The sequence below is a fragment of the Scatophagus argus genome, chromosome 11 (genome assembly GCF_020382885.2).
Source record: "Scatophagus argus isolate fScaArg1 chromosome 11, fScaArg1.pri, whole genome shotgun sequence".
Lineage (NCBI taxonomy): Eukaryota > Metazoa > Chordata > Actinopteri > Scatophagidae > Scatophagus > Scatophagus argus.
Genome location: NC_058503.1, coordinates 12,164,407 through 12,186,592, shown reverse-complemented (window position 1 = coordinate 12,186,592; position 22,186 = coordinate 12,164,407). Strand labels below are relative to the sequence as shown.

Sequence of the window (22,186 nt, the reverse complement as noted above, 5' to 3'; positions counted from 1 at the left end):
GCAGCCAGTTGACAGGAGCTTAGAAATGTGGAAAATGACATACTGAAGATGTAGATGAAGGTGATGAAAAGCAGTGACATCAAAGAGTACTCACTCGCAGTATTGTTTTCTTCAGGCTGTTGATTGGCGCACCTAGAGCCAGAGCTTTGGGGAAACAGGCATCCAACATCACAGGAGGTCTTTATAAATGTGAAATCACCCAGTCCACTAATTGTGAGCGTATTGAATTTGATAACGAAGGTGAGTTATCTATCCATCTATCTATCTATCTGTGAATGAGCATTGATACTCATATCATTGTCTTGTTTTGCTTAATATTGAAAGAGAACATACATGTTGAGAGTAAGGAGAATCAGTGGATGGGGGTGACGGTTCAGAGCCAGGGACCTGGGGGAAAGATTGTGGTAAGTCAAACTGCCTGAACCGTTTTTCCCGGTAACATTCAGTCTTGGTGCAATCTTATGTGTCATCAAGGCATAAACTTAAAAGCACGTGTGTTTTGTAATTTCAGACTTGTGCTCATCGCTATCAGAGGCTCTTTTATGTGAACACCGCTCAGGAGTCCCGGGATATTACCGGGCGGTGTTATGTCCTGAGTCAGGACCTGACTATTGACTTGTCCTCTGATGAGGACGGAGGTAACTGGAAGTTCTGTGAGGGCAGAACCAGAGGCCATGAGATGTTTGGATCTTGTCAGCAGGGTTTGGCGGCCACCTTCATCAAGAACAACCATTACGTGGTGTTTGGAGCACCAGGAGCTTACAACTGGAAAGGTACTTGTTGCTTTACAGTACTGTCCCGGTGAATAAAGCATTTGATTCATTTTGTTAAAACAAGTAATGTGATGTTTTTTTATTCTACAACAAACATTTCTTGTTTATATCTGTTGACATCCACCTCATTGTTCTCTGCAGGCATTGTGCGAGTGGAGCAAAAGAACAACACTTTGCTTGAGATGGGTGTGTATGATGACGGCCCGTATGAAGTTGGAGACTTCTCTTTCTTGAACTCTCCCCTCATGACTTTTCCGGCCAACAGCTACCTCGGTCAGTGTCTACCCACAAAGTAGATGTAGCTGTTATTGTGTGTGAGACTTGTAAGGAAGGCACTAGTCTGCACTTCCTCATTACTTCCTCTTTTCAGTTACAAACACCTTGGGCATTATCTGGTGAAGAAATCTCATGCTAATGCTGTACTAATCATGACTATTGGCTGCAAAATAAGTATAATAGTAGCTCATAAAATAACATAATTACATGTTTTCCTTTCTTTTTTGACATGCAGAAGACTTAAGTTGACAAAATCATGCGAGAGATTTTTTGGGTTTGTTTTTGGAGCATCTCTAGTGCATATGAGTCTGACACATTTTCATCAGATAATTTTGGCTGATAACTTGAAGAAAATTGGTCTTGAGTCTGTGGGAAACACTGTAATGGAAATGCAAAAAAGGAACCAGAGTACTCTGATGCTAAGAAGGGAATCAAGTATTTTAAAAAAGTTAAACATTCTTAAGCAAAGACCATCAGTCAAATCCAAAATATGGAAAAAAAAAAGAAAGAAGCCAGACTCATTCTGACAAAATTTTGTTTGTCATCTGCACATCTGAATCCATTGACAAATATGTCTGAAGTGCCTCATTATTGTTACCAGCTGATTAAATGTTTTAGACAGGGGCATAACACAGCAAGTTTGCTAACCACAGCAGGAAATAGGATGTTTTGTTTTGTAAATTAGAAGTGGTGAGAGATATTTTCCTTGTAACTGCACTGGCGACTTCTGCAGGATGGCGAGTCTGTACAGACTGCATGTTATTCCTTCTGTACACCCTCAGCTGGGGGGGGGGGGACTCTCCAGCGTTCCAAATAAGATATTTATATCCTGAAATGTTTCTCATGTGTTAGGATTCTCCCTTGATTCGGGACACAGAATAACCAGCAGACATGACCTGACGGTAGTGGCTGGAGCACCCAGGGCCAATCATACTGGAGCTGTTGTCCTGTTGAAGAAAGAGGGCTCCTCTAGACTTTTGGTGGAACACATGTTGTACGGACCAGGACTTGCATCCTCCTTTGGATATGACGTGGCCGTAGTTGACCTGAATGGGGATGGGTAGGAAACATTTTCACTGCAGTTATTCTGCTTCATATGTACATGATTTTATCTTACTGGCGAATGCGTTTTCCCACAACATTCATACAAGTCCCAAAATTAAGAGAAGTAAACACATACATAACAGAAAGATATGCAGTCATTGAGATTTTGGGAAAGGACCTGAGTTCCTTCAAGGCCACTTTATATAATGGTACCTTACCTGTTTCTAATGTATAATTTTCCTTTCAGTTGATTTGCTTTTTATTTACCTCTCTTCTTTGATCTAGATGGCAAGACATAGTTGTAGGAGCCCCTCAGTTCTACATGAAGGACAGAGACATTGGAGGAGCTGTTTATGTCTACATCAATCAGGCAGGAAGGTGGGATAAAGTCACTCCTGTCCGTCTGAACGGGACCAAAGACTCCATGTTTGGACTGGCAGTGGAGAACATCGGAGATATCAATCAGGACTCATATGAAGGTAATTTAGCTGTCACTCTGTAGCTTATTTATATTTTCTCTCTTGCTGTCAAATAAAAACTCATGCAACTTTCTCATGCAGACATTGCAGTTGGAGCTCCTCATGATGACGGCGGGACAGGGAAAGTCTACATTTACCATGGCTCTGCACATGGAATCAGAACCAGTCCTGCACAGGTTGGTTTTTGTTTAAAGCAGCTATAATTAATATGCTCATGACTTGGTGGCCGGAGCACCCAGAGCCAAGTCAGCTCTAGTGACTTTATAGTGAACTTGTTTTGGTTTTCTGGCCTGCAACTTTAGTTTGGTTCCCTCAGCCCTCATCAGTGCTTTTGTGAAAAGCTGTGAAAGAGCTTCCTGTACTCTACCTTCTCAGCAACAAACCACAGACAGACACCAAGCTGATAATATGATTCCTAGTGCTAGCTGTCAAAAATCTGCAACTCATTTTTTCTCCTGACACAAAACGATTAAAGGTTTTAGCGTCACGTTATTTTATGATTTTGCTGTTTTCTTTTCAAGTTTGAGTTTGTTCTTAAATTATGTCTCCTTCATTACAGATCCTTTCAGGAAGAGAGCACAATGTGAGACTATTTGGATATTCTCTGGCGGGGAACATGGATTTGGACAGTAACTCCTACCCAGACGTGGCTGTAGGCTCTCTGTCAGACACAGCTCTGATCTATAGGTAACTGTTCCCTCGCACGGTACAAGTAAATTTAAGGCTTACTGATTTCTATCACAGCTTCATTTAACTACATTTCTTTCAGGGCACGGCCAGTCATTAGCATCAGGAGAGACGTCAAAATATCTCCACAGGAAATTGATCTTACAGTCAAAACCTGTGGTAGCAGTATTTGGTGGGTGTTCTAATATTTATATGTTTCAACAGTCCTCATAGTCAAAACGTCCTCTGTTAGAAATGTTTAAAAAAAACATTTTCTTGTCCTTAGCTTCACCGTGGACGCATGCTTCGCCTACAAAGCAAACCCTGCATCTTACAACCCAAGGCTAAGTAAGTGAAATGTTAAAAAAATAATCCTTATTTTACATATCCAGGATTTGTTCCGTTGTTCTCACCTGTGCTGCCCTCTGCGCTGCAGCTATCAGCTATTCAGTCGAGTCGGACGGCGATCGCAGGAAACAGGGGCTGTCCTCCAGAGTGATGTTCCTGAACAAATCCCACACGGAAACAGACCACCAGTTTAATGGCACCTTGGACCTCCGCGGCCAAAAACAGGAAACATGTATTAAGATAATAGCCAAACTGAAGGTAAAACATATCAGCAAAGTAGTTAAATCACATTTGCAGGATATAATTCACTCAGAGAGCAACAGTCAGGAGCATTCAGGTTTGAATTAATAGGAAACCTGTGTACTTTGTGTACACCAAGCTGTTTGTTTTAGCTTTTAAACTCATTTCCTACATGTTTGATAAACCTGAAATAACTAGTTCATTAGTCATTAGTTAGTCTTATACGGATTACTGATTGATCATCTGAGACAGTTTTGAAGTAATTATCTGGTTCCAGGCTCTCAGGTGTGAAGACAAACTGCTTGTCTTCATCATACGTGATAGTAAACAAAACATCTTTGGAGTGTGGATTTAATGACAGTGGGCGTCACAGTTAGCTTTATGAAATTGAATTGCTCTGTTTTCTGACATTTACAGACCAAATAGTCAGTCAATTAATTAAGGAATGTTGATAATAATCATTGAAGCCTCAATGTGTTACATCAGAAACCGTGAAATCACAGATAAAATGTGCACATGTGCAGTAAAAATGAAACAGTAACAGCTACAAAGCGTTTTGTTAAAAACTTTTCGCCAGAGAGTAGCTAAGGTGGCTTGAATCTGAAAATGCAGAGCTTCTCAGGAAGCACTGAGGATGACAAGCAGGAATGGTTGTTTGGTATTTCAAAATGTCAGAAAGGGCTTTTCTGAAAGTGCAGTAACCTTAATAACGAAAAGCAAAACATGTCTAACACTAATAATATCTGTCTAAGTATAAACACCAAACTCATGCAGAGGAAATTATTATGCTGCATACAAATGTGGCTGTTTCTGATGTGCGCAGGACAACATCAAGGACAAGATGCGTAGCATTCCTATTGAGATGTCTGCAGAAATCATGAGCACTAAACGACAGAAGACAAGGAACGGCCTCCCTCAGCTTATGCCCATTTTAGATTCCTCTCAGCCGAGCAAAGACGTCTTTGAGGTAGATATTCAGACTACAATATTTATTGTCAAATTATTGACAAAATGGCTGCAGTGGAGCAAGTTTTGCATATGATTTTGTTATTTGTCGTTGTTGCAGGTCAACTTTGTCAAAGAGGGATGTGGAGGTGATCACATTTGCCGAAGTAATCTGAAGATGGAGTACGAACTATACTACAAAGAAATCAACCTGGACGTGTACTCCCCATTACCCATGTGAGTTAGAACATTATGTTAAAATGGGAACGATAAGGTTACATTCGCAAGTTAAATCTGAATACATTTGCCTTTTTTAATATTAGCATTCAAACAAATGAAAATGTGTAATGTTAAAGACTTGCTCTTTCTGCCAGTCTCAATGAGGACAAACTCACAGTTCTTACGCAATTAGCTCTTTGTTTTGGTTTGTTGGGCTCCTCATAGCCCGTATGGTGGTGTCTCTCTGCTCCAGCAGCCCACTGATATGAAACCATAGCCAGAAAACAAGCTCAGTCAGGTCAACAGCGTGCACATGTATCCAGCACATCACAGCAGAGAACCGGAGTATACGAACCAGAGCTAAAAGGCAGTTGAATGTATGACTTAACATGACTCTGATGAGGCTCTACCCATGTGTATGTCGCTTGGTGTGTGCAAGTAGGCAATTATTAGATAAAATGTCACGAGAGCCTAATGGGAAGTGTAGCATGTGTACACATCATACCACAAGGTTGTTTTTTTTTCTTCCATAAAGCTCAGCCTGAAGTGAGTTGTTTGTGTATTTGCAGCGAGAAAATCCCTGTGTTTCATCTGAGATCCGAGAAGAAGCTCTTGGCTCTGAGGGTGACAGTCAGCAATACGAACGGAGATGATGCTTACGAGGCAAAGCTGGTGGGGACTTTCCCCTCAACGCTGTCATATTCTGGAGTCCGTTCACAGTACACTACGGTAAACCAGAGTGAAAGTGTGCAGCCACCCTATTGATCCTGTGTGGGCGAGATACTGACTAACACATGAGATGGATGTTACCCTGTCAGGATGAGCCCCACACTGTACATTTCTCCTGTCTAAGTTATACTTTGTCAGGTGTTTAAATAATATTAGACACCTTTTAACCACAGTGGGGCCTCAACAGGGTCTACTGTCGTTTGTCTTTCTTACTTGTCTTTCATCTGTGATTGGACTCAACTGTGTGATAAGCTCAGTGCTATCATTATCATGCTAACGTGCTGTGATTTGGCACTGGGTATTTCTTGATATTGGTGCCAATATGATACCCGGGTTTCATTAACAATACCAAAACGATTTCTGATACCTTTGACAAATATCTCTCTCTACAAAACAAGAACTTAATGAAATAGTCACAGATGGTGAAAGTTTTGATTTAAAACAGGATCTCCCTGATAAAGTAATGATGAATTTGTCAGTAGCAACGTTCAGCACTTAGTACTTGGTGCTACAGTCAGTGCCAAAACTATTCATGGTTTGAAATTAGGTGTGTCTGCGAGCAGAGCAGGTCAGGATCATTAGTGAAGCTTTAAGTATCTTGTCATAAAATAAATTGTTGGACAAATGAAATTTTTGACCTGCAGATGGCGCTAGATGAAAAGTTAAGGGATCTCAGTCATCAGGATTCATCCTCTGGGGATCATAAATATTTGTACATAAAGGGGAATCAATCTAATAGTTCTGGACATCAGTCCACCCGTTGGCAGTCATTGCCACATCCAGACCAAAACTGCTGTATGTTCTAATTACCTTCGGACTCACCAATGGCCTTTTTTTGTAGTCTAAATAGCCATGCAGACGATCAGATTTTATGATGTGTTTCCAGAATGAAAAGTCGATCATCTGCACCACCAATCAGAACGCCTCTCAAGCAGACTGTGAGCTGGGGAATCCTTTTAAGAGAGACTCAGAGGTATGGATTTATCATGTTGGTTTCAGATGTTCAGCCTGACACTCAGCTGTTGTGTACTTCAAGTGTGAGACATGTTTTTAACTTCTTCTTTTTTTTTTTGTCCTTTTGTATCAGGCTACATTTTACATCATCCTGAGCACTTTGGGTATGACTCTCGACACCACGGAGATTGACATTGACCTGCAGCTTCAAACGTAAGAATTGCTGCTTCAGCTTCCACATGTTGAGCTAAAGCTTATGTTGTGCTCATGTAAGGGAATATTAAATAAATACACAAAGGTTACTATATTGCTGTATTTTTTTCTTTCAGGACGAGTGTGCAAGAAAGTATTGCTTCTGTTAAAGTAAAGGCAAAAGTGATCATTGAATTTCCATTGTGGGTTAGTGGGTAAGTGTGTTGACTATTGTTTGACTGCAGTAAATATTCTGTGCCCTCAAAAGTATGTGAAATAAATATTTTTGCTTGTTGCTTGTTTTCAACAGGGAAGCCAGTCCTAATCTGGTTTCTTTTGGAGGTGCTGTGAAAGGTGAGAGTGCCATGAAGACAGAGGAAGAGATTGGAAGTTTGATTAACTACACATTCAGAGTAAGTTTATTCATCTGATCTGACTCTCTATAGAATATAATCATTAATATGAAATTACCAGGTTGTGACATATTGATTTTTTTTCTTCAGATAAATAACTTGTGGAAGTCTTCTGCTGTTGAAGCCTCACTACACATTCACTGGCCCAAATGGAACAAAGATGGGAAGTGGCTTCTGTACCTGGTGAAGATCACTGCTACAGGACCGCAGGACGTCCTTTGCTCTCCGGAGTCTGAAATCAACTCTCTCAAACACATCCAGGTAGCATTTTAGAACTAATGAACTCGCTACAGCAGACCTGCACTGCTTGAATTGGTTTTGCTTTGAATTAATGAAAAAAAATGTACTTTCAGGAGTCCTCAGCATCCAGGACCAAACGTGAAATTGGAGACAGAAAGACTGTTGGCAAAATGTCTTTAAAGTCAGGCAAAAGTAAAGTTTTGGTGAGTTTTTGTGTGGATGTTGTCTTTTGTAAAGGTATAGATGGACGTGGTGTGTAATAGACTCTTTCCCTTCTAGACATGCGACGGTGAGACCAAATGTGTGGTGCTCAAGTGCCCCCTACAGGGCCTGGACGGTACAGCAGTTGAACTGAGATCTCGCCTGTGGAACTCGACCTTTATTGAGGTAACACGTAGTATTTTAACCGCATGTGTGTTTCATGGTACAGCGTGATTTGGTATGGCTGTCTTATCTGAGCGGCTGTTTTTGTTTTTACGCAGGATTATGCTTCTCTTTCGCACTTGCTCATCGTTGTGAAGGCCTCGCTTGTCCTTCATAATCAGGCTAAAAATATGATCCTGAAAAGTCCTGACACGGAAGTAAGTAGCTCAAGTATTGGAGTACAAATTCAAAGTATTTGTATTTTACTTGAGTAGTTACATTTTGGGCAACTTTATATACTTCTACATCTCAGAGGTAAATACTGCACCTTTTGCTCCTTTAAGTGCAAATTTCCTGATTATACTTACATACTTTTGCTTAAGTAAGGTTTTGAATGCAGGGTAAGCAAAAGCCTGCAGTGGAGTATTTGTGGTATTGATAGTTTTACCTAATTAAAGGATCCTATATGTCTTCAACCACTGCTTCTACCTTATTCACATGGTTTTCTCTGCTTTAATGTTTTCGTCCAGGTGATGGTGACCGTGACCCCGGAAAACGCAATTACGCAGCACAGTGGAGTTCCCTGGTGGATCATCCAGGTGGCTGTTCTCACAGGCATTTTGATTTTGGCTTTGCTTGTGTTTCTGCTCTGGAAGGTGAGTACAGGGACGTCTTCATACGTCTTCATGTCTCCCATGTTTGGTCATGTAGGAGATCTCATAGGATGAAAACAGGAGAAAAAACATGACTTAATCGAACCCTTTAGGTAACTTAGGTCCTAAAAGATGTCGTTGGTGAACATTAAAAGATTTTAAAATAGACGTCAAAACATTATTTATTGCCCTTGTTTTTATTGTAGGATTTTTGACTTTCATATTATTGTTGATGCTTTACATGTCTTATTTGGGCTGTTAAAAGTAAGTTTTTTTCAGGCTGTGGTCATCATTAACAACAATCAGTCAGTTAGAACACTGTCCCATCAGGTCACTTTCTGTCACTTCAGTGATGCGAGAAAGTCCACACGAGGGACTGCAAACTTCAGACACACAAAGTTTTAATATGAATTTGTAGATTTGTGTTTTTTGAAATTTCAGCCCTTGGAACATATATATATATATATATATATATATATATATATATATATATATATATATATATATGGAGGGGGAACTCAAAACAACATCAATTTAAAAATCTTCAAGGCTATTTTGTTTGTGGTATTTGAATGGAACAGTTCGACAAAAAAATCCAATAAGTAGACTTATGTGCTTCCTTGCTTAGAATTGGGGTAGAAAATCAATGCTGCTATAATGTCTGTACATTAAATATGAAGATAGAGGTAGCAGCATGTTAGTTTAGCTTATAAAGACTAGTGTAGTGTGTTTGTGTGTGTAAAAATAATAATTCTGTGTGGGGAGTTAAGCCTTGGAGAAGTTATTGGCTCGGATGTAAGAGTGTTGTTGATCTTGTCATCATCAGTTCTTATGAGATTCACGTGATTGCAACCTTCTGTATACTGTAAACCTGCTTGAGTCAGCCAGTTAGAGTTTGGTTTAGTGTTGTTTAGTTTGTGTCAGATGCTATTAAAGTGTCAACACTGGACTGATGAAATGTATTTCCTCTGGCGTTTCTACCTGGAAGAAACCACAATGACTTGTTGACTGTTATTACTGCTTCAGTTTACCACTCTTTAACACTTCATCACCCTTGCTCCCCCTCAGTGTGGTTTCTTCAAGAGAGCATCAAAAGACCAGTACAATGCTCCATATCACAAGGCAGAGATCCATGTTCAGCCCTCTGACAAAGACAAACTCCCTGCTGAGGCCTGATTTATACTCTCTGAACAGGGGTAAAAAGCAAGCTGTCAGCATGGAGTGCGATTACTTCACTGACTAATGAACTCACTTTCCAGCCAAATCAGCTGACTTAATGCAGAAAAATTCTGTCAGACACATATTGTACAGAGCTGACGATGAAGGAAAATTTACATGGCCTAAAAGTAACACAAAGTAAATATTAAATTGACACTGTGAAAGAGTTGAAACGCATTGTATACTCTTTGCGTTAAAGACAACAAAATACAATATGTGTCTCTGAATTTTGCCAAGGAATCAGTGCATTTTCTCACCAGCAGGCTTAATATTTTCCTCCTCAAAAGCCCCCTTTTTTTGTTGCTGTAAATGTAAATCTGTGCTCTGCAGGTGCTTCTGCTGACTTTGCTTTTCCTGCTTGGCTGTTTTAAAATATCCCTGTTAAAAACTGGCAAAGCATGCTTAACCTTCTTGTGTGTCTCTCACGTGTTGCCTGGCGTGTACAGGACTTTTAGCCAACATTTCTCCGTCTTAATACATCCTCTTTTGTTGAAAACTCCCTCCCCAGTGTGGATTCTTCAATCGCTCCAGAGGAGACGACAACGTCCCTCGTTACCACGCAGTGCGGATACGAAAGGAAACTCCTGAGTATAAAGATGGAAAAGTCAAGCTTGAACCGTTTGAACAGAAGCAGTGGATGACAACATGGATTGACAATGAAAGCTTCTCGTGAATTGCGCTGAGCCTTTTGTTTTTTTTGTTACTCGGTGAACGTGCTCTGTGATTTTTTTTAAAAAAAGAATTGTACGTAACCTTTTCCAAGAATTAGTTCATGTCTTTTTACACTGTATAGATGATGAAATGTTTCTGTACGTTTTGTATATAATTGAATACTTCTGTGCACTGTATATTTATTTTTTTGAATGAAAAATAATTTCATGCAGCCAAAGAGTTTTTGCAGCGTCATGTTTGCCACGAAGCAGATCAGCAAAGTGCAAAGTTTACTGCTGTGTCTATAGAGTTGTACTGTCTTAGTTAAAGTCTATGCAAGCAAGGTACAGCTCAGAGTAATATGAATATAAATCAGTACATTTTCTGTTGGTTTTTAAGTGTCCGGTTCCTGTATGTTCCAACAAAACAGCATTTTACTTTGGAATGACATTTAGGTACAGTAACTAATGGCATATACAAAAGACCACAAGTGACTCTCAACGTGGGAATCTTTGTCAGATGTTGTTATGCACATCCTCTCACTGTTGTTGCATTCAGGTAGCATCCACTGTGCTTGTAGGTCGCCACTGAACTTTAATTACTTTTCTTCTACGTGAGGAATCCAAAGGGAAAGCAGCTGGAGTGTATGTTGTATAGATTTAATTCAATGTGAATGTCTTGTTGAAATGTCACATAATAAAGAAAATGTCTAAACACTTATTTCTCCGGTGCAATTTCACTACCTTTTGTATGTCCTATATAAATTGAGGGCTCCAACCAACGATCATTTTCATTCTCCATTTATGATTGATGATTTGCTTTTCAATCAACTGATTGTTATTGTTGTGAAATAGGAAATAAAAATAGTGAGAAATGCTTGACGAACAAACTTCAGAGATGCTGTTTACTATCACATAAGATGGAAAATCAGCCAATCCTCACAGCTAAGAAACTAGAACTAAGTCAAATTTGTTTTTTGTTTTTTTTTGACAGAACAAGCAAGATAAACAATTAGTCAGTCAAAATAGTTGTTTTAATAATTACTTCATAATTGTTTCAGCTGTATAAAAAAACCCAAAAACTCCATAATCTATCATGAGATATTATCAAAGTTTAGATATAATTCAGATGTCACACATACACTGAATGTGTGAATGTCTACCTCAACGCTGAAATAAATGGCAGTTAACATATTTATGAAAAAAACTGAACGGCATCTAACTCAAGAGGTTTATTTAATCATACCATTTACATGTGCACAGATGATCGTTTTCACTACTTTATATAAAAGCTAATGCAATGAAAATATAACTCTTAATAGAAGAGAGCTGGAGTTTTGGTAAGAGATGTTCATCCAAAACATCCTTCTCTCTTTATGACTACTGGAGAAAAAAAAAAAAGCAAAACCCAAAGTTTGCATTATGTCAATACACATGTCAACATATTTATTCCAGGTTAGTCAAATGTTAAGCGAAAGGTTTTTTCCTGCTCCTTCCGCTGGTTGTCACACAATTTGGACACTTCCTCCACTCTTCTCTGCAGGAGCACCGAGTTCTGATCAATCCACTGAAGTGAATCCATGTGGGTGTTGAGAATTTTACAGATCTGCTGAAGCTGAGGAAGAGGAAGAAGAGAGAAAGAAAGAGAGGCAGGCAGATGTTTAATTTAATTTGCAACAATATATGCCAATACACCAGAAACTAAAATTAGGTCTCATCTTACTGGGTCACTGGTGTCTGCTGGGCCACTGGATGTGTTCAGGTGCTCGATGATCTCCTTCAGGTCCTGGGACATCCTCTTCAGCTGTGCATCCACGTTCTCCGCAAGCTTGTATGTTCTTTCGCGCTCCTCGTCAGCGTTCTGCATGTAGATGGTCCCACTTTGCTCTTTCACCGACTCCTCGAGCGGGCAGAGCAAGTCCTCCAGCTCCTTCTGTTGAGACAGGATGAAATCCAGCTCCTGGTTTAGCCTCTTCTGGTCCAGCTTGACCTTCTCCATCTCTTTGTGCAGGGCTGTGATCTTCTCACCATTCTCCACCAGCAAGCGGTCCCAGGCGTTCACCTGAGTCGCCTGCTGTAAGAAATGCCTCTCTTGGTCCTCAAGCTCAAGACTCCATTTGTTAATAAGACCCTCTAGCTGGGCGTAGGTCATCACTGGGGGAGCAGTGGTTGTAGTGCTCGTTGTGGCTGTAGCAATTGCTGCAGTACTTGTGACAGATGCAGGTTTGAGACCCAGTGTAAAACCCGTAGCAGCACTTGCTGCGGCAGGTGCAAGTGGGGCCACAGAGGCAGGAGCAGCGGTGGAGGTGGTGGTGGTGGTAGCTGCCCCCAGGGGTTTGAGCATAAAAGAGAGACCTCCACCAGCTGCTGTGGTTGTTGCAACAGAGGTGCTCGCTGGAGTTGCAGCTGCACCCAAAATAAAGCCTGTGCTCGCTGCAATCGTAGTAGCAGGAGCAGCAGGTGCTGAAATAGGTGCAGCAAAGAGTGACGGACCTGAAGCTGGGGGTGCCTGGGTTGACACAGGAGGAGCTGGGGTTGACGAGGGTTTAATCCCAAAGTTAAATCCGCCACCCTGACTTGCTGTAGATGCAGCAGTGGGGGCTGGCTGGTGCTGGGGCTGGTGCTGGTGCTGGGGCTGGTGCTGGGGCTGGGGCTGGTGCTGGGGCTGGGTCTGGGGTTGGGTCTGGGGCTGTGTCTGGGTATGGGTCTGGGTCTGGCTGCCCAAGGTGAGACTAGAGGGAGCACTGGTGCCAAAGGTGAAGCCCCCTCCTGTGGCAACAGTAGGGGCAGCAGCTGTGGTCACCTGGACCTTGGTTGTTCCAAAGTTGAAGCCTCCGAACGCGAGCCCACCTGATCCCGTTGTTGCTGCGGCTGTTGGGGCTGCAGCGACTGCCGTTACTGCTGCGGGTTGAGACTGGGGTTGAGCTTGAGGCGCTGTGCCGAATGTGAAGCCACCACCTGCAGGGGCGGCAGCGGTGGTCTGTGAAGACAAGCCCGTGCCCAGGGTGAACCCTGACCCCGCTGCTGTGGAGCCTAACGTCAATCCTGCTGTTGTGGTTTGAGGAGCCGTACCCAGGCTAAATGTGGTGGCGGCGGGGGTACCAAACGAGAAGCCTCCACCGGCTGCTGTGCTCTTCGCTGGGGTGCCAAAACTGAAAGAGCCGGTAGGGTTGGAGGTGGCCTGAGTGGCAGTGCCGAAGGTGAAGCCCCCTCCGGAAGCTGCAGGCGTGGAGCTTGTCATGCCAAAGGTGGTACCGGTGACCGAGGCCGTGTTCTTCTGACCTCCGAAAGGGAAACCTACGGACGTCTGCCCAAAGGTGAATCCGCCGCTCATTTTGAATTTAACGTTATGGAAAACAACTAACGTACAAAATGGTCACTTCCTCGCCGAACCCCACTGTAGCTTTTGGCGGGTGGCAGACACGAGCTGGTTCAACTGAAGTTACCGTGGAAACAGTTCCGCTCCTATAATGACTTCCGAGGCGTTAGTAGTCAATAAAAGTAAATAATACGCCTGTTCGCGTTACTTTGTCCCAGACGGCGACGAAAAACTATCAATACATCCTACACAAAACGTGGCCTGCCGCTTTCACTTCTTCATGCAGGCATCTCCGTGGTTGACTAAAGGAAATGACGCAGTTTTTAACGTTCGCCCTCAGCCCCAGTTTCGTCTGGTAGTGCACAAATCCCGCCTACATTCTAAGAATGACAGGTCCAATGTCCAACCACAGTTCTGATTTGACCCAAACCGGAGTTTGATTGGTTCAGCTCTCTGTCTGAGAGAGATGACTCAGGGAAAGCCTCCTTCAAAGAGCTTACGAAAACAAAACAACCTTTTGTGCGCAATATTAATGTCAAATATTATAACACAGTATTAAAGCTGAAGACTATCAAGAATCTTTTGGATATTTATTTATTTCATTGTAAATATGTTCTTATCGTATTTTTTTCTAAAAATAAAAAAAAAGAATACGTTTATTGTTTTCCGTAAGAATGTACCGTTTTGTTAATATTACATCCAAACAAAATATCTAGTTACATACATACAAATAAATAAATACATTTTTAATTAAAAAAAACAAAAAAACATTTAGCCAATCAAATCTGCCGTCTTGCTTTTCGGTTGTTTTTATGTTTTCTTTTTGGTTGGTTTGTTTTTTCCTTTTCATATCAATCTATACAATGCTCTACCCTTCATGTTTAACAGTACTGTTTTGGCAAATAAAAAAAACAGAAGCATACTTTGATCCAATAGCGGTTTTTTCAACGTTTCTTAACCAAATCGAAATTTACTCACGGCTATTCTCTTGACATCGTCATGACTCTCTGGGTTAGCTAGCGCAGCACGATGCACCCGCTAAACACCCATGTTGTCATTCCGCCACTAACGTTTCAGATATGAGCAACTGAGCTAAGGGACGATTTAGGAGAACAGTCTCACAGTTGTGGTGATTATGGACGCACAAATTTCACCCATTCACTCCGTGACAACGCGTTAAGTTTGCGAGCTGCTGGAGTTACCGTTAAGGCTAAATGTCAACATAGATTAGCTAACGTTAACTGTGCTGCTCGACTGAGCTGCGCATGCCACCTGTGATCAAATTTAAGAAGTACCCTCTCTTTTTGAGACACCGATCGAACAACATCGCCCGTCAGGATGAGGATTTTAAGGTTTCTGAGGAGCAGCGTGTCCATAGGAAAGGACATTGACTATTATTCCAAATTTTCACCCTCCCCTCTTTCAATGAAGCAGTTTCTGGATTTTGGTAAGAGGACGCGCACACACTACAAACACTAGCGTTTTTACGCCTGCATTTGTAGTATTTTAATGCGTTGGTTTTGTATCTCTCGTCTCTGTCTTGTGATCAGTCAGTCAAATGGTGAATGTTAAATTTAGAAGGCTGAGGGGATGATCCCATGCAGTACTGCACCAGGAAAATGCAAAGATTCGACAAAATGCTGTCTAGCCAAACCTTGTTTTCAATGCTGCAGTAGTAAACATCTGGCAACCCTTTACAGGCAACTGGAGACCCCTCATGGTGTGCAAAATGTCTGAATTTCTTCAGCCACGTAAAACACTACGTGGCTTTCACTTTACGTGGTTTTGATTTGCCATTTGCAAAAAGACTTTTGCATCCTGTGAGCTGTGTGTCGACTGAACTGGAAAAAACTCACACACCCATCTTTGTGTTTGGTCACTTAGTGGTTTTATTGAACTAAACATGCACACATGTGAGTATACCAGTGAGACAGGAGCTCAGGGTCAGGCTAACGTGCAGCAACTAAGATTAAGATCCTTGTCGTGTTACTTGACATTGTGCTTAGTGATAAGTGTTAGTTAACATTGTCACATTACCACAGACTGATTTCTACAGAGCAGTGTGGATGCGGGGCAGTCTGGGGTGGAGGAAATCTGTGATCCTGGAACATGTATTTTAGATCAGAATATGATATATTATTATTATTTATGGATAAAAATGATTTTAAAACTATTTCTAGATGAAATAGCTGGAGAGGAAACGTCAGTTTTGGGTAATCCTTCTCATAAAATCTGTAACAAGTCAAAGCTGCTTTACCTTAACTTTATTCCTGCAAGAATAAAAAACAAAAAAGCCATAAAAATACAATATTGGACTTCAGCAGTGTGGCTCGATCGTTCAGAGCTTTTCCCACAGTGGCATAGAAATGTAGAAATAGTGTGACTTTGGTCTCCCACGCTGTTTTTCTAAGCAGTAATAACACAAGAGATGAGTGATATTTCTGTATGTATTCCCACTCTTCAGGCTCGGAAAATGCCTGCGAGAAAACGTCGTTCGCCTTCCTCAGACAGGAGCTACCTGTGAGGTTGGCAAACATCATGAAAGAGATCAACCTGCTGCCTGACAACCTACTAAGGACTCCGTCTGTCCGGCTGGTCCAGAGCTGGTATGCAGGTTTTGCTCCGCTTTTTCTTAATTTTGCCTCATATTACACATGACGGCTGTGAATATTTTGTGTTTTTTTTTCATATGCAGGTACATGCAAAGTTTTCAGGAGATCCTTGAGTTCAAAGACAAAAATGCAAATGATGAGAAAGTCACATATGAGTAAGTAAATTATTACATACCCGATGGAGTTTAGCTTTATAAGAAATAAAATATTGACATAGTTTTTTTCTTTCTTTTTTTGTTGACGCCACATTGAATTTTGCCTTTTAGTTTCACAGACGCGGTAATAAAAATCAGAAATCGGCACAATGACGTCATTCCCACCATGGCTCAGGGAGTCGTGGAGTACAAGGAGACGTACGGCACAGACCCAGTCGTCAGCCAGAACGTTCAGTATTTTCTAGATCGTTTCTACATGAGCAGGATATCCATCAGGATGTTGCTCAACCAGCACAGTGAGTGGATTCTCTTATTTACACAATGTAATCTCTGTTTGTCAGTCATCATGAATGTTGTAATGTGTCACCTGTGCTCTGCTGTCTCTACTTGTTTGGAAATCAGGGCCTGCGACATCCCTGTGCTCTTGCTTAGGCTACGTTACGCAGTTGTGGTAGCCATCTTGATTTTGTATCAGTTTGTGTCTGTGCTGTTTGCAAGCTTTAGACGTCCGTGCCACCCTGAACCAAGAACAACAAACCACTCCCAACTACCTGTTCTGGCAAACAAGACAGTCAACCTGCGCATACTTTTACTATAAAAGACAGCAGCACAAAAATATTTTGTTCTGGAAGAAGTTCAGTTTTGACTGCATGCTTTTTATAAACTGTTGTAGGCATGTATTAGTAATATTATCCTCAGCAGTAGTTTACTTTTAGCAGGAGAAGAGCAGCTGAGTGATGCTGAACAGTCCCTGCTTTGCACGTTGATAAAGTTTCCCTGCTGTTTAGCACAAAGGAGAAATAAACAGACATAATGGTGAGACAAAATTGTGAAAGAAAGTACAGAAACAAGACTGTAGACTGTAGAAGACAAGACATGTTCGTAATTGGATTATGAGAGAGGACGTGTCAATGGTAGAATCAAGAGGTTGACGCAGGACAATATGCATTCGGTTACAAATGCTAATGATCTCAGCTTTGGTCCAACATTTAGAGATAATTCATTAGTAGGACCGGCAGCTGTTTTGCTCTGTACTTAACTTCACTCGTCCCTTTTTCTTATTTTTTGCTGAATGCTTTACAAGTCGCCGACAGTCCCGCTGAGCTGCGTGATGTGTTGTTGCCAGGAAACCATATTGTTGTTTCCTTTGACGTTGCAGCTTACGCAACAAAGACGTAAGTGTCAGTTGGTGAGAATGAATTTGCAAGTGATTGTAGGAGCAGGACACCACAGTGAAAATCTCCAGTCGCTTAAAGCCTCAGGCTCATTTCAAGGCCCCAATGTGTCCAAGGTAAAAGTCAGCAGTCAAGAAGAAAACCGGTCGTCCTGGATCGCACTGTGATCACGTCTGTGAACGACCCATTTGGAGATTTTGGGAACCAAACGCAACCGACGTCAAAACTTTAGGGCTAAAATCTTCTGACTGTGGCTGTGGGCCTGCTTTACAGCCAATCAGAACTGGACATGAAATGACACGTAATAAAAGTGGCACCCAAACAGCCATTTTAAAAGTTAAAGAATTTAAAGAACAAACGCTGATTTTTTTGCATTTTTAAATTGTGAGAGTGAGATTAGTTGCTTAATTGATTAGTTCACAATTATTTAGCAGCTTTTTTGACAATGCGTTATTTGCTGAAGTCATTTTTTTACGCAAAAATGCTTAGGTTCCCTGGTAAGAGAATTTTCTGATTTTCTTTCTGTCATAAGAAGATGTCACAGTGGACTTTAGAAAATTATGACGGGCCTTTTCTACTATTTTCTGACAATTTGGAGATGAAGCGATCAATTACTCATAACCAAGAGGGAACTAAATGTCCACAACTATCTGTTTTATTATTGTTATCATGGTAATGATTAACACTTTGTGTTTGTGTGGCTTTGTGCCTTTTTATTCCAGCTCTCCTGTTTGGTGGGAAGGTGAAGGTGAACCCAGCACACCCCAAACAGATCGGCAGTATTGATCCGCTTTGTCGTGTCAGCGAGGTTATCAGAGGTGAGAAGGTCACGCACGTTTTTCTGAGGAAGATGAGGTGACCGTGATTGACTGTCGTTCACGTCCTGCCCTGTAAACAAACCTCTACCTCTTCCTCATAGATGCCTATGAAAACGCACGAAACCTCTGTGACCGGTACTACATGAACTCTCCTGAGCTCATACTGGAGGAATTCAATGGTACTTTGTTTGGACAAACTTATGATCTATTTTTATGTTTTGATTTCACTCTTTCTCTCCTCCTACAAATTGTGTTATTGAGGAGTAAATAAGAACTGTTTGATCTGATCTCGCCTTGTCGTCTGTTTGTCCTGACAGTCAAAGAGCAGGAAAAACCCATCGGTGTGGTTTATGTTCCGTCTCATTTGTATCATATGGTGTTTGAACTTTTTAAGGTAGGATTGGCTTCTCTAACTCATAATTGGACAGCTGACTTCCATTATACGCTCAGCACATCTTCATATTTTGCCTTTTTGGTAAATGCAGAACGCCATGCGGGCCACCATGGAGTTATACGGCGATGCCATGGAGTATCCTCCTATCCATGCACATGTCGCTCTGGGAACCGAAGACCTGACTGTCAAGGTAAGGCTCTTACACCTGTGACTGATGTGATGATGTTAAAACAGCACAACTGGAACAGAAAGTGAGCTGGATGAGGATACCGTTCAGATCACTCCTTCTTCTCCAGGTGAGCGACCGTGGAGGAGGCGTGCCGCTCCGCAAGATCGACAGGTTGTTTACCTACACGTACTCCACTGCTCCTCGGCCCAGCAACGACGGCTCCCGCGCTGCTCCTCTGGTCAGTACTCCTGATACGTGATCAGCAGTGCAGTTTGGCACGTTCTCCACCATGCAAGACTAACCCAGGTGCTGTTTTGACTCGCGACACCTAAATGGAATGCAGCCATCTTTAATGTCGCTGTCCTGCTATGACAAATCAAGGCTTAAGGTGTTTTAAAGGCCTGCGTTAACACTTTACAATTCCGAAATTGATCCCAAACAAACTGAATTTTTTACTGAAACTGAAAGTACATTTAGTTGTAATTTAAAAAAAAAAAAAAATCACATTTTAATGCTTAATTTGTGTGCATGTGTGGAGTTCTTGGCACAATAGTAGGACACAGTAAATTTCACTGAATGTAAATTAGATTATATTATTTTTTTCATACATCCTCCACATCCTGACCTGCGTCCATAACAAAGCAGCCTCTTCTGGTATTTTCTATTAATATTGTAACATTTAATTCAGCCCCGTCACCTGGTCATATTAATAATTTAAACCTGTGAAGTTTTTTTCCAGAGCTTTCGGCCACATCGGACAGTCTGCATGAGTGGAGTTTGCTCAGTGGCGGTTAGGGTTAAATCCACAGCACCTTTAAGCACTTCAGTCATTTTCAGTTCGTTCTTGACCTTCGGAAGAGTAGGTGACGAAAAAACAACACTTACTTGCTTTTTTTGTTCCCCTGTAGAGTTTTCAGTTTTATCACATGGTCTTTGTTTTATTTGAACATTTACTGCATGCAATACTTACACAGCAGGAAAATCAGTACGCATCATCAGCTTGTCTGTACTAACTGCACGGTCTAAATGTAGATTTTGGGTCTTGTGTCTTGGTGGTGATGAGGCCGTAGAAATGAACTGTGTTTTTGTCCAGGCTGGTTACGGGTATGGCCTGCCCATCTCTCGGCTGTACGCCCGGTACTTTCAGGGGGATCTGAAGCTGTACTCGCTCGAGGGTTATGGAACTGACGCTGTGATCTACATTCGGGTAATTGAGTTTAATATTAATAGCGTGTGTGTGTGTCTCTCACAGGGAACGGAAGAATGCATGCATTAGTTGCAACCCGTTTTAACCTTACTGTCTCACTGCTGTGTTAGGCACTCTCCACAGAGTCCATTGAGAGGCTCCCCGTGTACAACAAGTCAGCCTGGAAACACTACAAGACGATCCACGAGGCCGACGACTGGTGCGTCCCCAGCAAAGAGCCCAAAGACATGACAACATTTCGCAGTTTCTAGATCCGAATGGCAGCGATCCTGTAGCACAGTGTGCAAGAGAACAGGTGTGTGTGTGTGTGATGGTTCAGTTCAGAAGTCTTTGTACAGAAAGTAAAAAGAATAATAGAACAAAGTTTTAGTGCCATATATTTTATGTAGACATTAGACTAGGAGCACCAGCCCTCGATTTAAGGGAAAAAAACCAAAAAAACAAACCCTGCTTATTCATTCTGATACTTTCTGCTAATGACAACTGGGAGCAACCAGGACTCGGTTTCTAGAAAGTCATATCACTGTTCACAGCACAGAACATAAACATTTTCATTAAATGAATTAAATCCCTGAAATATGGTTATTTAAGATAAAAAAAAAAATCCCAGCTGACTCAGCGCCCTCTGGTGGGCACATTACGTAATGTTTCCATTTCCGAAGTACCTCAAACTTATTTTCTGGACTGCAATTTGTTACGAGCCATCATCAAAGTAACAATCTGTGTATCTGCAATAAGCTAAAATCGGACTATGTGTTACTCAGTTGAAATGTCTTTTATTTTTTTAAAAAAGCTTTTAGAGCAGCAAATAAGACTCCTTCAATGTATGAACTCTGTATTGACTCGTTGCTTTTAGATTTTAATCTGCTGGTTCACAGCTTTTCCTTATTTGCTTAGCTGCTTTTATTTAGCTTGAAGTTGATCTTCTCAGTCTGCTCTTTTTGCCCTGTGTGAAGATGGATGCTCCCTAAGAAAAGGAAATCTTGTTACGCAGTTAGCTGCAGCGTCTTTTTAAACGTGTTACAAGTTTCAGAAGCCTGTTTTGGTCCAAATGTTTTTAATTTGGGGCATTTCTTCTTTAGCTCGATGATGTATACAAACAACATGTCTTTGGGAAAAAAAAAAAGGTACTGATGGATTTTTTTCCTTAACATCACAGCTTACTGAAAAAAAAAGGTAAATTAGGTGCTGAAAATCTGAAACGAGATGAAACTTTTCCACAAGCTGTTACAGTATAAGTAAAATACATCTTTTGGGTTTCTGTTAAATAAGCTGTAGTTCTTATTTTCCATGTTACACTAAAGCAGTTATACTATACTATCATGTGTAGTATACAATAAATATTTCAAACAGATAATTATTTGTCTCAAAAGCCTCTATGTAACTAAATTACAGGTCGGTAAACGTGATGACAGAAACTGGTTGCTGTACTTTCAATCACAGATTTCTGTCACCCCCCCCCTCAGCTGTGCAAACTAATCAATCAAACTGCATGCTAACATGATGTATGTGATCATTCCTGGTAATGTTGCAGCATGTATTCAGTCTGATGCATCACCGGAGATGATTATTGATTGTCTTCCATATCAGCATCAGACCACCTGCCAACTAATGTGAGTCACAGCAATACAAAGTTTAATTTGCACCAGATTTAAATGTGCAGGATTTTGAGAGTGCATAATATACAGTCAGCTGAGTCATACTTCAGACAGACTGCATGTAAAAGTTGCTACATACTTTTACTGCTCATCTTACAAAACAATCTGTTATTACTTACTGAGTGACCAGAACAACTGAGACAGTACATTCAATACCTGGCAGTGTCACAAATGAATACAATTTAAATTGTTTCATAGAGGTAATATATACTACAGGACTACTGTGTAGCAGCAATATGTGAAAACATGTCAGTTTGCAGGTGTGTGATGCTTACTG

General features: G+C 41.2%; 3 protein-coding genes across 9 annotated transcripts in view; 2 read left to right on the top strand and 1 right to left on the bottom strand.

Annotated features, from left to right (window-relative positions):
• The window catches only part of itga6a (integrin, alpha 6a), a 30,768-nt gene extending 19,645 nt beyond the window's left edge, over positions 1 to 11,123 (top strand). For 4 of the 5 annotated variants that reach the window (XM_046403432.1, XM_046403431.1, XM_046403428.1 and 1 more), the window contains 24 exons: positions 116 to 240; positions 325 to 404; positions 512 to 773; positions 915 to 1,046; positions 1,902 to 2,109; positions 2,379 to 2,572; positions 2,654 to 2,748; positions 3,132 to 3,259; positions 3,342 to 3,431; positions 3,525 to 3,586; positions 3,675 to 3,844; positions 4,650 to 4,793; positions 4,893 to 5,008; positions 5,560 to 5,719; positions 6,606 to 6,692; positions 6,807 to 6,886; positions 7,003 to 7,080; positions 7,176 to 7,278; positions 7,369 to 7,539; positions 7,632 to 7,721; positions 7,798 to 7,905; positions 8,001 to 8,099; positions 8,412 to 8,537; positions 10,261 to 11,123. In XM_046403432.1, the coding sequence (XP_046259388.1) occupies positions 360 to 404; positions 512 to 773; positions 915 to 1,046; positions 1,902 to 2,109; positions 2,379 to 2,572; positions 2,654 to 2,748; positions 3,132 to 3,259; positions 3,342 to 3,431; positions 3,525 to 3,586; positions 3,675 to 3,844; positions 4,650 to 4,793; positions 4,893 to 5,008; positions 5,560 to 5,719; positions 6,606 to 6,692; positions 6,807 to 6,886; positions 7,003 to 7,080; positions 7,176 to 7,278; positions 7,369 to 7,539; positions 7,632 to 7,721; positions 7,798 to 7,905; positions 8,001 to 8,099; positions 8,412 to 8,537; positions 10,261 to 10,425 (2,913 nt within the window). In that variant the 5' untranslated portion in view covers positions 116 to 240; positions 325 to 359 and the 3' untranslated portion in view covers positions 10,426 to 11,123. Of the gene's footprint in view, positions 1 to 115; positions 241 to 324; positions 405 to 511; positions 774 to 914; positions 1,047 to 1,901; positions 2,110 to 2,378; positions 2,573 to 2,653; positions 2,749 to 3,131; positions 3,260 to 3,341; positions 3,432 to 3,524; positions 3,587 to 3,674; positions 3,845 to 4,649; positions 4,794 to 4,892; positions 5,009 to 5,559; positions 5,720 to 6,605; positions 6,693 to 6,806; positions 6,887 to 7,002; positions 7,081 to 7,175; positions 7,279 to 7,368; positions 7,540 to 7,631; positions 7,722 to 7,797; positions 7,906 to 8,000; positions 8,100 to 8,411; positions 8,538 to 9,602; positions 9,731 to 10,260 lie in introns of all 5 variants that reach the window. The other variant, XM_046403429.1, reaches the window with a different exon arrangement.
• Positions 10,489 to 14,057, bottom strand: nup62l (nucleoporin 62 like). The gene is made up of 2 exons (XM_046403433.1): positions 12,126 to 14,057; positions 10,489 to 12,017 (listed from the first exon to the last, which is right to left on the bottom strand). Exons 1-2 carry the CDS (start codon positions 13,734 to 13,736, stop codon positions 11,859 to 11,861), a joined length of 1,770 nt encoding a protein of 589 aa, XP_046259389.1. The 5' UTR covers positions 13,737 to 14,057; the 3' UTR covers positions 10,489 to 11,858.
• Positions 14,058 to 14,674: 617 nt separating this feature from the next.
• Positions 14,675 to 21,608, top strand: pdk1 (pyruvate dehydrogenase kinase, isozyme 1). Of its 3 annotated transcripts, XM_046403381.1 has the most exons (12): positions 14,686 to 15,168; positions 16,186 to 16,327; positions 16,417 to 16,488; positions 16,600 to 16,784; positions 18,386 to 18,481; positions 18,583 to 18,660; positions 18,799 to 18,875; positions 18,967 to 19,065; positions 19,172 to 19,282; positions 19,784 to 19,903; positions 20,138 to 20,251; positions 20,362 to 21,608. In XM_046403381.1, exons 1-12 carry the CDS (start codon positions 15,060 to 15,062, stop codon positions 20,500 to 20,502), a joined length of 1,344 nt encoding a protein of 447 aa, XP_046259337.1. In that variant the 5' UTR covers positions 14,686 to 15,059; the 3' UTR covers positions 20,503 to 21,608. The 3 variants fall into 3 exon arrangements, with proteins under 3 accessions (XP_046259339.1, XP_046259337.1, XP_046259338.1); XM_046403383.1 differs by lacking the exon at positions 20,362 to 21,608 and having other exon boundaries at positions 14,675 to 15,168; positions 19,784 to 19,907; XM_046403382.1 differs by lacking the exon at positions 19,784 to 19,903 and having other exon boundaries at positions 14,695 to 15,168.
• The last annotated feature ends 578 nt before the right edge of the window (positions 21,609 to 22,186 follow it).